Source organism: Meriones unguiculatus, chromosome 4, assembly GCF_030254825.1.
Source record: "Meriones unguiculatus strain TT.TT164.6M chromosome 4, Bangor_MerUng_6.1, whole genome shotgun sequence".
NCBI classification, from domain to species: Eukaryota; Metazoa; Chordata; class Mammalia; order Rodentia; family Muridae; genus Meriones; species Meriones unguiculatus.
The window spans coordinates 107,188,760-107,206,442 of NC_083352.1; the positions used below are offsets into that span (position 1 = coordinate 107,188,760).

At 52.1% G+C, this 17,683-nt stretch overlaps 1 protein-coding gene across 1 annotated transcript; it reads right to left on the minus strand.

Moving 5' to 3' along the window:
- Positions 1-4,485: 4,485 nt before the first annotated feature.
- Tfap2c (transcription factor AP-2 gamma) lies at positions 4,486-14,120 on the minus strand. The gene is made up of 7 exons (XM_021650089.2): positions 13,832-14,120; positions 11,799-12,284; positions 11,660-11,711; positions 10,091-10,307; positions 9,506-9,624; positions 7,073-7,217; positions 4,486-5,989 (listed from the first exon to the last, which is right to left on the minus strand). The coding sequence occupies exons 1-7, from the start codon at positions 13,877-13,879 to the stop codon at positions 5,704-5,706; spliced, it is 1,353 nt and encodes a 450-aa protein (XP_021505764.1). The 5' UTR covers positions 13,880-14,120; the 3' UTR covers positions 4,486-5,703.
- Between the last annotated feature and the right edge of the window lie 3,563 nt (positions 14,121-17,683).

The window sequence follows — 17,683 nt, forward strand, 5'->3', positions numbered from 1 at the left end:
ATCTTTATGAATTTTATTTTATTTATGGGTATGTGTTTTGCCTGCATGTATGTATGTGTGCAGGCTCAGTGCCTGAGACAGTCAGACGAGAGCTTTGGATCTCCTGGAACCAGAGTAACTGGTGGTTGTAAACAGCTATGTGGGTGCTGGGAGTCAAGCCCAGGACTTCTGCAAGAGCAGCCTGTGCTCTTCACCATCACTCCAGCTCCCTCAGCTCCTTTAATTTGATTCTCTGGATGAGCACTAACTATAAAATAGACAAAACTGCAACAGAGCCTGGGCCTGGCTCTCAGTCAGATTCAGCAAACCCAGCCAAGGTGCGAGGACCCATAGGGAAAGCTGGTTCCGATGGGCTACCATCTGTCTGGAGATGAACAGAGAAAAACATAGAAAAGAGTCTGGGCCGGCCAGATGGCTCAGAGGGTCAAGGCACCTTGCTCTGCAGAACCTAGGACCAACATTGTGGAAGCAGAAGACTGAGTCCTACACTCCCCCTCCCCAAAGCCCTGGCTGGTACATATGAACACACACACCCACTAAACAGTTGTCTCTCTGTGAGTTTGAGGTAGTCTGGTCTTCAGATCAAGTCCAGGATAAAAAAAAAAAACATATATTGACAATCCACAAACAATACACATCTTCACACACACACACATACACACACACACACACATCACCCTGAAATAGTTTTGACCTTGAAAACCTTAACAAGGTTATCCCTTGAACAAGTCTCTGGAATCAGGCCTTTCAACTTCAATTTCCACCCTTTTCCCTTATTCACTTCACCCATGGAGATGTTATCCAAAAGAAGCAAGGAAATTACTTGTATTATTATGCCAAAAACAATGAATGATCCATGAAATATGGACTCTAATGTAAGTCATTCTAAAAATCATGAGGTCAAGTTCATCTCCAAAGGAGATCATGTTCCCTGTTACCAGCAAAGATGTTCAAGGTGTGATTTGCTTCTTGGCATCAGAATTGGCATTAGGCAAGATGCCAACCTGGGTATGCAAAGCCAGGAAAGGGTCAGGTTCTGACAGCAGCCAGAGCCTCCACTCTTCTTGGGGGAGAGTGACCCCATAGGCTTCAGGGAGGCAAATGAGGGAACAGGAAGAGACACTCAAGGCACAGAAGCTCTGGCCAAGAAAAGTCAGCATACTATTCAAGAAAAATATCTAGCTGGGCATGTCAGAGTACGGTCGGGAGGCAGAGGCAGGCAGATCTCTTGAGTTTGAGGCCAGCCTGGTCTACAAAGTGAGTTCCAGGACAGCCAAGGCTACACACAGAGGAACCCTGTCTCAAAAAAAAAAAAAAAAAAAAATCACATCTAGTTCAGAAGGCACACTTGTGAACCACAGCCCTGCAGTGTGGAAAGCAGAAAGACGTTTCCTCCATCGACAACTGGGGGGAAAGTCTTCACAGCCCACTGAGCTCAGCTGGCTAGAGGTGACCTTGCACGGGGCCACTGCAAATTAGGACCCACAGAGAACCCCAGTCATCTGCCAAATACATTTCAAGGAACCACACAGTCATCACAGACAACAGCCACTTCAAAGTTATTTCCATGCATATAAAGGCAGGTAGATTTAACTACCACTTTGGAACACTGATCTACCCACGTGCAGTGAAGGCTGGAGAAACTGAGGTCATTAGAAAGGACTCTTCAGGAACATACCCTAGCCAGCATTTCCCCCAGGGAAAGCAAGCAGTGGGCTCCAGAGCCCCAGGCTCTGCCTGGTTCCTCAGAGAAGTCCCTTTGTTTCTCACCCGTCCATGACCCTACCTTGTTTCGCTTTTTTTGTTTAACGTTCACATCCAGGAAGTTGAGGTCTCTCGGAGCTCAGCCTCACACCAGACCCCCCAAAAGAAAAGAATGCCCGCCATTGTTATGGAATCATCTCAAATGAGAAACAGCCGCCTTGTCTCTTGCCTAACGCACGGCTCAAATCACATGCACATGGAAGATAAGGCAAGCGTGAACAGTTATGGAAAACACCCTCTCTGGCCTCCCAGAGAACCCACAGGTGTGCTGTGTGCAGGGTAGGGGTGCCAGGGACCCGGATGCCAGCCAATAGATGTAAGGTCCTGCCGAGACACCCCTTATGGGCATGGAATTCAGGGCGTTGTGTACCTTCAGACAGACACACTGGGGTTCCTTCAGCAAGCTGGGACAAAGGAGCCTCTTGAGAGTGCTTCTCCCAAAGGGCAGCGACAACATGTGCCTTACAAAAAAAACCATGCCCAAGTCCGTAGTTGGACATGGTGGTACATGCCTATCACCCCAGCCCCTCCCCAGTCAACCCCCAGAGGTGGAGACAAGAGGATTGTTTAGTGTGAAGCTAGTCTGGGCTACATAGTGTATTTCAGGCCAGTAACAGGTACACAGCAAGACCTTGTTTCAAAAACTTAAAAGAGCTGCCAGGGCTATAGCTCAGCCAGGACGTGTTTGCAGTGCAGGCATGAGGACCTACGTTTGGATCCCTGGCACCGTTTTAAAAAAAAAAAAATGAAAAACAAAACAACAACCAAAAAAACTCAGGTGTGAGACACCAGGGAGATGCTTCTTTGATTAAGAGGACTTAGCTGGTCCTGCAAGGAACCTGGGCTCAGTTCCTTCAGCCCACATGTGGCAGTTCACAACCATCTGAAACTCAGATACAGGCACTTACATATGGTACGCACACATAAGCACTCACATAGACACAGAACATGGAAATCACAAACACACCTCTATTAAAAATCTAGAGGCAGTGGCACACACACACCTGGAATGCCAGTGCCGCCAAGGTAGGCAGGCAGGAGGCACCCTGGAGCTCTGTGGCCAGCAGTCTAGCTAAATAAATCAGTGTGCTCTGGGTTCAGTGTCTGGCCAGCAGTCTAGCTGAATCAGTGTGCTCTGGGCTCAGTGAGTGACGCTGCCTCAAAAATTAAGGTGGAGAGCCATAGAGGAAGACACCTGACGTAACCTCCACAAGCATGCACCCACATGCACACACACACACACACACACACACACACAGAAGACACAAAGAAATAAAGAAAGCGCCGTCTGGGACAGCCAGCATTCAGTCCAGCAGAGAGGATGCTCGCTCATGTAGCAAAGCTTAACAGAAAACCTGCTCAGGAAGGCAAGTGGTCTTGGACCTGGCCAAAAGGCATGGCCCCATCTTTAACTAGTGGGCTAGAGCTCCCTGGGAACAGTCAGCAGGTTGTCTGTGGGTTCCCTGTAAAGTATCAGTCCTGAGTCACAGGGCACCAGCTCAAAGGCCTCGGGCAGCAAACACTTGTCCCCTGCATTTTTGGTCCCAGCTTGTCTGTGGCCTGTTTGACCTGAGGGAGCTCCCAGCATGCTGTCGGCAGTGCACTTGAGTACAGCCAGACTTTGGTCCCAAAGCAGGTTTGCCCCTAAGAAAAACCATCCCTTTTCTTTCAGCCCTTTGCCCCCGTGACTTCCTTTTTGCACCCAGTGTCTCAAGTCTTGATTGAGAAATAACTGCCAACCTAAGACCTCTTTTCCCTGAGTGAAAGCAAAGCCAGCTGTAGCCCTGACGTATCAACCAGATAAATCCAACTTAATGGAGATGTGCAGGGACTGACAACCCACTGCCAGGAGCATCCCATGCCAGTGTGAAGTCAGGAGTGGCTGTGCACTAGGGAGGGAATTAGGAATTAAGGATTACAAGAATGGAGCCGAAGCCATGACTTTATCCAAAGTGGAAAATCCTCCTGCCCCCACTTCCCTTTGAAGCCCAGCCATGCATGCCAAACTATTAACCTCTCACTTCCTGGAGGCCATGCCAGGCCACTTGAACAAGAAACACCAAGTACAGACAGTGTGCATCCAAGTTTCAAAAGCTCAGTGAGCACATGGGCTCCCATGCTACCTCTAACTCACCCCAGTCAGACAAAATGAGAAAAAAGTGCATGGAGCCTTCACTGTCTTCAGTGATGGAGAATTCAAATTTCGTCGAACACACTAACGGCCCAGGTCACTCTTGGGTTTGATTGATGCAATATCCTCCCCTTAAGATCTGCCTAAGAACACAGGGGGAGACCTCATGCCCAGTCAAGCAGCATTAGCCATTCATAAGAGGTGATAGCCAATGCCCCTCAAAACTCGTCACCCTAGGCTTGGGGTACCCACAAAGCAGCAGAGCACAGGCTGGGCATATTGGAGGCTCATCACCAAAAGACAAACAGCAAAAATTAACCCCCTCTTTCAAAAGCAAAGCCTGTCATAAGAGCATGCTCCCAACACCTCCAGGTGCTGGTACTCAGCTCATAAGGAAAAAGATGAACTCAGGAAGGCTTTGGGGCAACTGAGCAGCGTCAACTAGAGAGAGAAGCTTCAAGATCCTTCTGTAGCACCAAGAGTTCCTTATTCTGTCTATAGAATTAACCAAAGTCAAGCCTCAGGTTAGCCTTGATCGATCCTACTTTCCTAGGAGCTGCGGGGAAAAAATGGGTCAGAACCAGACTTTCAGATTCTATCGAGAATATTTTTATTTTACAGGTATCATACACACAACAATTATTTAGGTAGCACTTACAGGCATAGAGGTTCAATCCCAGTCCACACTTCACCCACACAAACTATACTCTAGACCTTCTGGTTCAGCCCGCAGGAACGAGACGTATATTGCTTTCTAGACAGCTCCAATTAAATAATGCCTGACCAGCCAAGAGCAAAGCCCAGCTTCATCTTCAGTCTCAATACCCTGTGTGCATATGCATAAAATCTAGAGGGAGGGGCTATGGTACCCATCACCATTAAAAGTTAATATTAAAATCGAATCCCATTTCTCAAAAAGTCATAAGAAGTATTTACAGATCCCGTTAAATTATGCATAAATAAAATCTGTACACTCAACAGTTTTTCAACACAGAGCTTCCTCGGGGACTTGGGGATGACAGGCGCCGCTGTGTGCCTACCCTCTTCAAGTTTATGTGGAAAAAAAAAAAATATCAAGATATGAAATAAATATGCAAATAAAGCTTCTATACCTTAAAGGAACAGGTCATTTAAAAAAAATTCTACTATTTATAGAATTTTAAACTTTCAATATATTTTTTTTTTTTAATAAAGAGGAAGGAAACATGAAACAACCAGCGGGCTTTGCTTTCTTTTTTAAAATAGGAGAGCCCTTTTTGAGCAGGGGCTACAAACCTGTCACATACCACCGAATAGCTGCTAAGAACGTCTGACCTTTGGCTCCTACCAGAAGGTGTGATGGCTGAGGGGGTGGGGAAAGCTAGATAAATACTATTTTTTTTTTTTATTTTAGATAAATATTTTCGTGGACATAAAAGCCAGCCATTATCTTAACACTGAAGAAAAAATAAGTTATGAACCATCAATCCCTTTATCGTACTCCCATCTGCTGTGTCAGCAGCTAAGCACGGAGTTTCTTGTTGGCCCAGGAAGCTTTCACAGAAGAGTTCTAAAACTCATAGCACCTTTCAGAGAGGGACTGGATTTCCAAAAAAATATATAAATGTTTAATGAGTAAAAGAATCAAACCAAATCGCTTCAGGAAAGCATGTCCAGGGTTAAGTAGAAAAGTCACAAGACTCCAAGAGGGCAGACTCCAAGAGTGAGGTGGATGGTAATTGCTTGCCCCGTCCGGATGCTTCCCAGGCGGCCCCGGCGAAAGGGGCTCCAGTCCTCTTCTTTCACTCTCTGGCCTCCACACAACAGCTTTACTTCCGCTGCTTTTCCATTTTCTCCATCGTTTTGTTGGAATCAGCTGGACTCTGGTCCCCTGGGTTCATGTAGGACTTGTCGAGGGTGATGAGAGCCTCCTTGATATAATTCTGCACTGCAGACACGGCGGCGCAGATGGCCTGGCTGCCAAAGCCATGAGTTATCAGGCTGAAATGAGACAAGCAGTTCTGTATGTTCGTCTCCAAGACCGGGGCGGGCCTGTTGTTCCCGTTGGGTGTTCGGTCCTGATGGAGAAGGTCTGTGAATTCTTTGCACACCTGCCTGCAGGGACAATTGGTGAACGTTATTTGGCTCTTGACAGAATGAATTCCCCCCTGATCCCGTTAGAATGAACTTGGAAGCAAGAATGTATCTACTAGCCAGGCATGGGGGGCTCTCAGTGCTCAGGGAGGCAGAAGGACCTGGATTGCTGTGGGTTCAAGGCCAGCCTGGTCTACAAAGGGAGTCTAAAGACAGCCAAGGCTACACTGAGAAACCCTGTCTTAAGAAGAAAAAAAAAGAACCTTGCTTGTTTTCCATTTATTGTGTTTTTGAGACAGTCTCCAAAGGTGGAGGCTGGCCTTGAACCCACCATGTAGCCAAGAACAACCTTGAATTTATTCCAGCCTCTACCTCCCCAGTACGAGATCATAGGTATTCACCTCTGCTCTTGGTATGAATTTACACGTATGCAAAGCAAGCAGTCTACTAAGTGAGACATCCCCTAAACTCTAAACCCCACACCTCTATACTTAGCACCTATCCTGTGCCAGGTCCTCAATTAATGGCTCTCATTTAATTTCTGCTGCAATGAGAAAAGGTAAGTGGATCAAGTCCAGACATACCTGGCCAAGGTAAAAGGACCAGTCTCATAGAGCCCAGGTTGGAGCTCCTCCCATTTTTGGGGGGTGGTGGTGGACTTGTTTTGTTTTTCTGAGACAGGGTTTCTCTGTGTGGCCCTGGCTGTCCTGGAGCTTACTTGTAGACCAGGATGGCCTCAATCTCAAGAGATCTGCCTCCTCCCAAGCACTGGGACCAAAGGCGTGCGTCACCACGACGGGCTTCGGTTTTTATGTGGTGCTGAAGATGCTGGCCTAGCTTCATGCATACCAGGCAAACCCTGCTAGCTGCACAAAGTCTTGCACATACCGAGATGGGATAACCAGGGTGTGCTGACTCCTGTGAGCCGAGTCAGCAGCCACCAGTGCCCCCTAGGATGAAGAAGCAATTCACCGTGGTTCCCCTCCTCTAAATGCCACTAGATGTTGCTGGTCTGACTCAGCAAAGCTCTAGCTATTTCCCATTGCTTTGGGGTTTTGAGCCCCCTGGGGGAGGGGGGGGAGGCTGTGCAGGCCAGATACTCACTGTGCTGCCAACAACATACTCTTCCTCGTGGCCATCTCATTCCGTCCCCCAAGATGCGGTCTGGTTAAATAGTCAGCCACTGCTTTACTGGGAAACTCAGCTTCGCAGACATAGGCAAAGTCCCGAGCCAAATGGACGGCTTCGCCTACAATAATAGCAGCAGTTGCCAAGGGGTTTAGGGTCTAAAGTGGCTGCGGTCAGCCTAGTCACTTTGTCTTCTCCTTTTTAACCCTGCTGTCCTGGACTCCTTTGTAGAAGAGGCTGGCCTCTGCCTCCCCGGGAATGCTGGGATTACAGGTGTATACTACCACCATCTGGCTTCTTTAATGTTTTACTTATTTACGCATTTGAGTGCTGTCTTCCTGTATGTATGTGCAACAGAAGAGGGCACCAGATCTCATTTTAGAAGGTTCTGAGCCACTATGTAGTTGCTGGGTATTGAACTCGTGACTTCTAGAAGGGCAACCAGTGCTCTTAATCACAGACCGAATCTCTTTAGCCCCTCCCTTTGTCTTCTAAAGTAAAATCCCATACTTTGCTACCCTTAGGTGCTTCCCAATTTGTCATTAATTGCCCATGTATGCGCGTGTGCCTGTGTGCATGTGTGTGTGTGCATGGTACTGCATGGTGCTAAAGGTCAGAGGACAGCTTTCAGGAGTTGGTTTTCTTGTTTTGAGGCAGGGTCTTCAGTGTCTGCCATGATTCCTAAGGGTAATCTAGGATCTCTTATCTTTTTCCCCTTGGTTTTTCTAAGACAGGGCTTCTCTGTGTAGCTCCGGCTGTACTTGAACTCATAGATCTTTGCCTCCCAAGTGCTGGGATTAAAGGCGTCTACTTCCACCACCTGGCTGGTGGTCTAGAATCCTGCTTTCAAGACTGGGACTCCCTGTATGGTACTGACTAACCTGTAACTTGCTGTAGGTAGAGGAGGAAAGCCTTGGACTCAAAAGATATCCTCCAGAGTGCTAGCAGTTAAGGTACTTTACACCGCCACTCCTTTAAAAAAAATATCAAACTCTAGGAAGGTGAAGGCAGGAAGCTCATTTCAGGTTTATCGTAGGCTGCACAGCCAGCCAGGGGAAACAGAAGGCTCAGTCTCTAAAGACAATTAAAATAAGAAGAAGTCGTACAGCAGTGTGATAAGCCTGAGACCTGGTTCTCAGGAAGTTGAGGCTCAAGGCGGAGATGGGACTCTGGTGGAGCTGCCTGAGTTCCTGGGTTCAACCAGCAATGCTCGGAAGAGTGGAGGCTGGGGACACCTTGACTGAAAACAAAGCCTTAACCTAAAGGTTTAAGGGGGTTCAGAGTGGGGAGAGAAAGGGGAGAAAAATCATTTCTTCTTCCAATAAAGGTAACCTTGCTTTAGGGCTCAAGACTGTGTGGAGGCCGGGTGTGTGTGGGGGGCGAGTCAGAATCCACACACCATTGTTGGAACACCACTCTCTTATTTAAACTTCTCAGTGCAGCTAGTAAAGGAGCCTAGCAAAGCCCGGTTAGAAACCCACCCACCCCATTCTCCATGCAAGATGGCTGTTCTCAATCAGGCCTTTCTGCTGCCCCCTGACCTCCAAAGGCAGACTGAAAAGGCATGAGGGGCGGGGGGGGGGGCACTCTGCCAAGTCCCTTTCAGCACCGCAGTCACATCGTGTGGCAAGGGAAACAAAGTGTTCAAAGACAGCTCTGCTCTGAAGAACTCACTCTCCGTGGCCATCGTAAGCCTAAGCCAGGCAGCACCATTGACAGCACAGGGGCCCACAGACCTCGGCCGAGGCACTGGCGAGTAAGTCCACCTTCCTTGCTTCGGTAACAACATGCTTTGTTGTTACCGAACATCCTTACTTTGTTGTCTTTTCGTTTAAAGGCTAAGCATGGCAGTCTTGGCTACCTTTCAGGCTAGGGGAAGGGTCTCCATTCAAAAACTGGACGGACACAGCTATGACCTCAGGAATGGAGAAAGAGGCTCAGCTGTGGACCAGGGGTTTCATTCCTTTTTATCCCCCTTTTGATGAAAAGGAAGAAATGATGAATTGAGCCAGAGCTCATTGTATTCACTAAGCAGGACCCTTAGTGTAGCCAGAAGGAAAAACAGCGATTCTGACTCTCAGTGGAGGGATCACTGACTGCACCTTTCAACTTTCAAAAGCTGGTTCGCTTCACAGGGAAAGTTTTGCCATTGTATCGTATGATTTCATTGGTTCAGAAAAATAAAAAAATCAAAATTTTGGTAACATGACTTTCTGAGTGAAGCCCCCAAATGCGTTATATCAGCATCCAGAGGTGTGAACATCACCTTGTCAGGTAAAGTGTTATAGTGCACTGCGGTGAATACTCTGAAACGCTCTAACTTCCGTGGGTGATGAGTTCGTAAGAGTGACCGTGTTTTCTCTAGGACAGGCTTGAAGTCAGTGAAAGCGAAAGCGCAGCGGCACTGACCTTCCACGAGAGACGTGAGCAGGGTGACGTGGGCAGCTTTCCTTCTCCCAGCTGGAAGGTTCAACCCAATTTTATCCAACTTTTCCCGCAGGGACCGGCCTCCATTTTTGGATTTTGCTCTGTGTGGAAAAGAAAGTTGGCTACTCTCAAGAAAAGAAAAAGAAAGAAAGAAAGAAAAAAACAACCAAGCAAACAAAAACACAAACCCGACTTCCCTCTAAAAATCTCAGAATATTTCCACTAGCAGGGGTGCAAAAAGACCTCCACTCAGGACTCTGGCAGCACCCCCCCCAACTTCCTGGTGGGGGGGAGCACTAGAAGCCACCCCCCCTTCCCCTGCCCTCCACACAGCTGCTGCCTCTTAATCCCAACCAAATGATAATAACCTGTTACTGCTGCTTTAGCACCTTGGGAAGGAGATGCACTAAAAAGCTCTCTTAACACAGATTAGGATTCAGTGTTAAGATATGAAAGTTACATAAATGTTAAAAATACCTCCAGACCCTCGTACAGATATATTCACCTTCGGCTACCCAAACCCCAGGGGGCTACCCAAACCCCAGGGGGCCCTCGACCGTGTGTCACCTTCTGAGCACGCCTCCCAGGAGCGAGGCGTTTAGGCATTCTGGTGGTGACAGTCGCCTCTGCACCTCGGCCACAGTCACTTTGTACTTAGATGTGGAGCTGAGCAGGGACAGTCTTCCGGGGACAGAGCAGAACACCTCGCTGGGGTTCATGACTGCTCCCACCAGGTCCTTCTGGCAGGGGAGCCCCAAAGGGTTCTTGGTCATTGAAATGGGTCCTGCGGGGGTGGGGGTGGGGACAGGCGACAGTGGAACAGGTCTGTCATTAGAAGTGGACGATGGGGCAGAGACCTTTTCGAAAAGGCAAGCCAAAGCTGAAGGCCGCCGGCCTTCGGAAAGGTCCCAGCAGAGAATTACGTATTGCAAGAAGGCTTTTAAAAGCTATAGTCTTTCTTTAAAGACTGGAGTCTGAAACCATGCGTTAACACCTCCTAACCTTAATTAGTCAAGATTCCACACATGGAGGAGTTGGGTTTTTTTTTTTCCCCCTCCTAGTTCCTGGCCACCACAGTAATCTGTTTAATTAAAGCATTTGCTTTCAGAAAACTGCTTCAATACAAAATAAATGGCATCCTCCCCCTACCCCCGGCCATCATGAGCCGAAACCGCAGGGCACACTTAGATCAATCGCCCGAACCCTTCCGTGCAGCTGACAGAGGGGAATTCAGAAACACAGATTCGACGGGTCTGTTTAAATCTCCTCAGAGATTTAGTTTGTTTCCCAGGTGTTCTTCTCCAAACCCCGTCCGCTCCCAGTTTACTACTCATGCAGTTCACGGTCCCAAGACCTTAACTACCTGTAATTTAGGGTGATTCCATTTTCCCTCAAAGACCGAGTAACAGTCAGTGTATAACTCAATCAGGAGCCACCCACTGTAATCCGATTTCCCCAGTCCCCTCCCCTCCTATAAAATCACCAAGGTCTGTCCTTATTAAGGCAGTGTATTAGGAGGAACCCATTAAATAGTGTTAGAATTAAGGGCCTCTCCAATAGCTATGCAGAAGAAATAAAATCCCTTTACTCAGTAGTAGCACGCTCACTGCCAAGCCTGCCCGGAGTTCAACCTCTGAAGCCGAGAAAACCGACCTCTACAGGTTAGATTTTGACTCCCACACATAATAATAAATGTTCTTCTTAAAAGTAAAAATTAGTTCAATCTGTTCAACAATTAGAAACCGTCATAGAATCAGAAAACCGGGGTACTGTTTGTGTCCTTTTTGTCTCTTCTGTTTTCAAGTTAAATGACAGCCTCCCACGGGTAATGCCAGCCCTAGGAAGGTTAAGCCAAGGGTTTCCAGTGAGTTGAGGGCCACTCTGGGCTACAGAATTAAACTTTGTTTTGAAAGTATCACCACCACCACCAAAAATCTCTCAAAATTTACGGCTCCTCGGAGTTCTTTTAGTCCAGGTCAGAAATAATGATTTTTCTACTACTTAAATGTAGTCTCCGGATGCGTGACATCGCCAGGCCCCTCCTCCACTGGATGACCCATGCTAGCCACTTCATACCCCCACCTCCCCAGAAAAGGGGCAACTTCACTGGTTAAGGCACCAAGGGTCACTGTTTACCTTTGCGAATGACAGTCTGATCATGAAGAAGCAGGTGCGGATCGTCCACATTCTGGGGGGAAAAAGCGACAATTTCTTTTAAGTTTGGAGGAAGGTGGAGAGGCTGGAGGGCCAGCCCCCGGCGCGCGCCGCTGCCCACCTGCACCTCCTCAATGGGGTGAGCCATCTCGTGCAGCCCCAGGTTCTCCGCCAAACCAGCGGCTTCCAGGGCGTGGGCATGGGGCAGCAGCAGGTCAGATCGGCGGTAGGCTTCCCGCCGGGCGCTCACCGAGCCCCCCTCCAGCCCTGAAATGTGGGGTAGCAGGCCTGCAGGGCGCCCGTGGTGCGAGGCGAGGCTAGCGCCCTCCTGGCTCTGTCGACCCGGCCAGGCCTGCTGCTGGCTGCCGGTGGGAGTAGGCTGGTGCAGGGGGTTGACGGCGGCGGCGTAAGCCTCTCCCAGGTGCGAGTAAGGGTCGGCGGACTGCGAGTATGCCAGCTGCTGGTAGGGAGGCGGGAAGTACGGCGGCGGCTGGTACTCGGCAACCCCGGTGTGCGAGAGAGGCGGAGCGGGGCTGTAGAGATGTTGCCCAGCAGAAGAGAGGTGGGGGATGCGAGGGTTCCCATTACTGCCGGCGTCATGGCGATCCTGGGAGAGAAACGGCAGAAACCCGGTTAACACGAAACCCTACTACAGCGAACAGGCCAGCCAAGGGAGGAGCGCCTCTGCGCCCCGTCCAGCTCGCACCACCCGTCTCGACCCGCCCCTGAGCCCGAGGGCGCCCGGGGACAAAGCGCCCCAGGGACTTCGTTGTAAACCATCTGTCTAAGACTTGGGGGAACGAGTCCTTCAAGCACACAGGCGAAGGCGCTGTACTGCTTGGGGCGCTCGGAGGTGCCAAGTGTGAGCTCCCTGCCACCGTCCGGGAGAGGCCGCGGCCGTGGCGGTAAGCGGTGCCCCTGGAAGTTGGCGTGTGGCGAACCCGGCTCAAATCGTACTCGCTCACCAGCTTTCCCATCTCCCCGCAGCGCGCCAAAGGCAGCCGTCGCGGATCATACGTAATACAGGCGGCAAGGAGCACATTTTCCCCGCCCTTAAGACCATCCACTCCATTGGGAGGCGAGACCACCGAGGGCGGAAGTGACACTCCCAGGTAAGGCTAGATACGGTGAGGTCGTCCGGAGAGCGGGCGCCAACACTCGGGACCGGGAGCTGGGGTCCTGGCTAGCCAAGCCCGTGCCTTCTGTGCCTTTAGGTCAAGGTTCTCACACAAGCCGGTGTAGAGAAAGAATGAAAAGGACTCTGCCAAATCGGGCAACCTTTGCCCGCGCACGTCTCCTCGCCCCAAGGCGGTCAGACTTAATTCCTAAAAGATGTGTCTTCATCAGTCCCGGGGGTCACAAGGGTAGCCGGGGCACAGGAGCGGGGAGCTGTCGCCCCCTGGCGGGAGCTCCCGGGCATGCACGCACGGGGCAGCCCCCTCCAGGCCGTGCGGACGCGCGGTGCGCTCCCGCAGCCCGGCCGCGCCGGCTCTCCCCGGCACGCTCCCCGGGGCTCGCCTCGCGCCGCCTGAGTCTTCTTCCTCTTCCCGCTCGCCGCCTCCCTCCCTCCTACTCTCCGAAACTCTAGCTCAACCTGTCTGACAGGCTAGAGTACTCGCGAGCGCTCAAGGCCCCATCTGGCCTCACCCCCACCGCGTAGTCCCCAACCCCCACTTCTCTTGGAAAAAAAAAAAAAAAAAAAAAAGGAAAAGAAAAACCGAGCTGCAGTTGTTTGGATTTTTTTCTTTTCTTTTCCTCTCCCGAAGAGGTAGCGGGGCAGGTGACAAGCCTTCCTTGGAGGAGACTCCGCAAAGGTGTCGCCGGCAGGGAAGCCTTCGTGGACACTTTGAACAGACTTCGTGGGGGGGGGGGGAAGGAATGTCCGAGAGTCGGAGACAGGGCGCTCGCTCTTCGGGGAAAACGGAAAGGAGGGCCGTGCGCTTCGTAGGAACCCACTGTTGAGCTTTGTGGGTGGGTCTGCCACGCTCTTGCCAGGCCCGGCCCCCGAGGGACAAGACCAGATTCAACGAGGGGCCCAGGAGATGGCCGAGGGGTGTCCAGGGGACTGGCCCTCATCTCTCCAGGAGGCGAGGGCTCCGCGCGAAGGTCCCCAGCCTCGGCCGGCGACCCCGGTACCCTAGCTCCCCCGCTCACCTCGCAATCCTCTTCATACTTGACATTATCTGTTATTTTCCACAACATGGCGTCCGGCGTCCCCCAAAATAGTCGCCAGTTAAATCCAGGCTCCCCCCACCCCCCGAGCGGTAAATCCACAATCGGGGTCACGGTGGCCAGGCGTCTGCCGCCGCCCACGCACCGCGCGGGCCTCGCTGTCCCGGTCACTGGACGCGCATTGGTGGCTGTGCGCGCAGATGTGGCCGCCGTAGGTGTGTAAGAGGCCGCAGCCGCGGACCGGAGGACTCTCACCCTCACACAGTGTCCCGGCAATAGCCGGGGGGACCTGGACGCCTTAATGAGAAGGAAATTATCATAACTCCTCCCCGGGGGCCGGCGTGGAGGCCCAGGCGCCGGGCGGGGCAGCCCCCAGCCAGTCCCTGGCTAGCTCCGCCCCGCACCCTGCCTAGCCCGGCCCGGCGTCGCGAGGGGCTCGCGGGGTCATCAGTCTCTGCCAACTGCAGAGCTGCCAGGCTTGGGTACCTGAACGCGGCTTCCTTTGCCAGGCCCACGGCACACCTGAGAACGGCCGAGCTGACAATCGGGATTTCCCCCACCTCAAAGAACCTTCCTCCATCCTCCTCAAGATTGCAGTCCCTTGAGAGCTGAAGACTTCTCCTCCCGGGCTGTCTCAACTCCCGGGGGTTTCCTAACACCCGGCCCCAGCCGCTCCCGCAGAGATTTAAGGATTGGGCTGCGGAGAGGCGGAAGCCCCAATACGCCCCGGCGTCTTCCCCTTTCCCTCTCCCTGGCTACTTTACTGTCCTACCCACTGGGGGAAGAGGGGAAATGGGAGGGATTCTGAGGAGTCTGCTCCCGCAGCTCCGAAGGCGTAACTCCCCAGAATAGCTACTCAGAATAAATCGGACAACGGCGTGTCACCGCTGTCGCCCGAAGGTGTATCGCTGGCTGCTGGCCGCGGCTTGAGGAGACCCGAGCTCTCCCCCGCCCAGGCCGATCCCTGATGCGATGCCCAGCATTGCGGAGGGCCGGCTCTGCAGCTGGCACCTGGGCGGGCCATTCACCCGGGAATAGACCCCCCAGAATAGACCCCCAGCTCTCCGGGCCGGGTGGGATGAGGAGATACTGGGAGCGTGGAAGGGAACTACAGGGAGATCACGCTTGGAGGATATATGAACACATCTCACCCCACAGAAGGCAAAAAGAATTGCTTCCTTCTACAGATTACAGCCGAACCCCAAGATTTACCACTCAAGTCTAAAAGCAACATTCAGTGATATTCATTTCTAAATTCAAAGAAACGAAATTATTTGGCCCAATTACTATAGTTAATTTTTTTTCATTCCAAACAGAAATCCCACAATTGTTCAGAGCTGGTTTTGTTGGTCCATCCCAACAGTATGTGGAGATTGGCTTCAAACGACCGGAGGCAATTGCAGGCGGCGACTATTTCGATTTGATTCCCAAGCCAATTATGCAATCCTTGATACCCATCAGCCCAATGGCCAGGACCTGGTGCGAACTGTGCCTCCCGTATCCACAGAATAAAGTAATTTACCGTCTCCCTGCTGCTCTTCTGAGTCCTGTAAGCATTAAACAAACAAACAAACAAAAACGGATAGGCCTAAAATAAAGTAACTAAATGTAGTCCGAGCCAACCGTTCCCCATTGACTTAGAGAATAGCCACATGCAAGATGACTTTCTAATAAGTTGGCACTAAAAATTCCAGGAAGTTGGAACCTCGGGAACCAAGCGTGTGTGTGTGTGTGTGTGTGTGTGTGTGTGTGTTCCAGCTAAGTTTAAAAGGCACGCCATTCTGACACCATCCTCCAAAACACTGAGGCCTGGCCCTCGGAGAAGAGGGTACCTGCTCCGAGAATTGGATTCAGAGCCGCCAGCACGCTCATGTGCTCGAGTCCGGGACTGGAAAGATCCGGTTCCAGGCTCTGTCTCTAAAAGACTGCCATGTCTGGTGAGGTTCGGATAGTCTCCTGGCCCTGGGTACGGCTCATCCTATCCCAGGCCCTCTTCCCACCGCTGAGCTAGCCCAAACAGCCCAGAGGGACGGGGTGTTTTCTGTTCCAGGGGGGCTTTCGGCGCTGGGGAGGGGATAGAGGGGCGAGAAGGTCTGCACTCGCCTCCCCTCAGCCCCGGAGTCCGAGGACTCGGGAACCGCTAGACAACGCTATCCATTCTCCATTCCCTTTTTATGCGATAGCGCGGCGCTGTATGCAGACGGCGGCTTGAACTCACGGTCCGCGACTCAGAGGGACCCTGCCCCACCCACGCCGGGCTTAGGGGCCCGGACCTGGACCCGCAGTCCAGGTGCGGGAAGCTTCCGCCTTCCTGGAGCTCAGCACCTCATCCGGTGGCTCCCACATTTTAAATGAACCCACCCCTCGCCCACGGGAAGACCAGGACCTACGCGTGCAGTTGTGCCCCTAGGCAGCCAGGGCTGGGGGAATGCGCCCACTCCGCACCCCGCCGCCCCACCCCACCCCACCCGGGACTAAGACCCCGGCGCGGCCAAAGCTGAGATGGAGGAGTGGAAGGCTGTCAGGGGCTCCGCTCTGCCGCCCCCTAGGGAGCCTGCAGTCACTCACACCCTGGCAAGCCAGGACCCACTCCCTCCAGGGTCGGAGGATGGCCCAGGAAACCAGACTGGGGGCGACCAGGTGTGTGCAGGGTCCACCGGCGACCCAAACGTGAGCCACCTCCAGGGAAGCACGCAGGGATGAGCCTCTGTCAGGGTGGCTGGGCGGCCCCGTCTCCTATTCCCGCCACCACCCAAAGCCAAAGAAGGCAGCTTGGAGTTATCTATAAAGCTGGGCTGTGGCTTGCGCGCGGAACGGGACTCTTCTTTTCGCCATAGGGAAGGGGCTCCCAAGAACAAGTGGACCCCAATCACTTCTGCAAGCGCGGCGCCACGTGCCGGGGGGAGGGGGGCTCTGTTCGGCCCCTCCGGACAGTAAAGGATTACTGTCAATTACCGGCCTGCCCAGGTAATAGAAACCGGTTTTCGCCAAAAATAAAATAAAATCTCCGGAGGAGGGTGGCCATCCACGCCCCACTCTCCCGGGCACGCGCCGGGCTTAGCCTGAGCTGGAAACAGCTCCCAAATAGGCCAGCGAGATGGCTCCGTGGATGGAGGCGCTTGCCGCCAAGTTTAAAAACCACCAGTCCACAGAGTAGCAGGAGAGAACAGACTGCCGCCAAGCTCTCCACTGACACACGGACAGCACGCCGAGGAGCGCGCGCGTGAATACATGCATCAAATGAACACGTACCTTTAAAAGGAGCAAGGCGCGTCCAGAACTGAGGCCAGAGGTGCCGTGGACAGCAATCCTCGGGCGCTCCAAAATAATACCAACCGATTTTTTTTTTACAATTCCCAGCAAAATAAACACACGCCGAGCGCCGCACGCACACCCGTAGGTTGGGGAGGGGGCGCTCAGTGCACTCAGCTCGGTGGTCTCGCTCAAGGCCGCAGGGGCCTGAATCAGTTTCTCGGCCTTCGGGTCTTCCCACAGGGCACCTCTTTACCAACAGCCGAAACGAAGCGGAATTAAGGACCCTTGACTTTACCAGGCTTCCAGGGACCCAGTTCTGCCCCAGGTCTGGATACTGCTCTCCTTTGCTCAAACGCTGACCAAACCCTTGCTCTCTTCCAGAGCAGCTAAGGTAAATCTGAATTTAACTTCCTTCAAGCAAAAGAACAGCTGCCTGGTATCTAAGGCCTCTCTTCTAGAGACTCCAGAACCCCGAAGGAGGCAATCCCGACACTGCCCTGCCCTGCCCCCCGCCCCGGGGGGACCCTCGAAAGCTTAGAAGGTAGACCCCGGCTTGTCACCTTCCCAAGCCTTCCGGGG

What these genes read in the sequence shown, in the direction of transcription:
- Tfap2c (XM_021650089.2), bottom strand. Translation starts at nt 13,879, where the DNA reads ATGTTGTGGAAAATAACAGATAATGTCAAGTATGAAGAGGATTGCGAG. An exon ending in AGTATGAAGAGGATTGCGAG is followed by an intron (nt 12,285 to 13,831) that starts GTGAGCGGGGGA and finishes TTTCTCTCCCAG; the next exon opens with GATCGCCATGACGCCGGCAG. An exon ending in TCAGACTGTCATTCGCAAAG is followed by an intron (nt 10,308 to 11,659) that starts GTAAACAGTGAC and finishes CCACCCCCGCAG; the next exon opens with GACCCATTTCAATGACCAAG.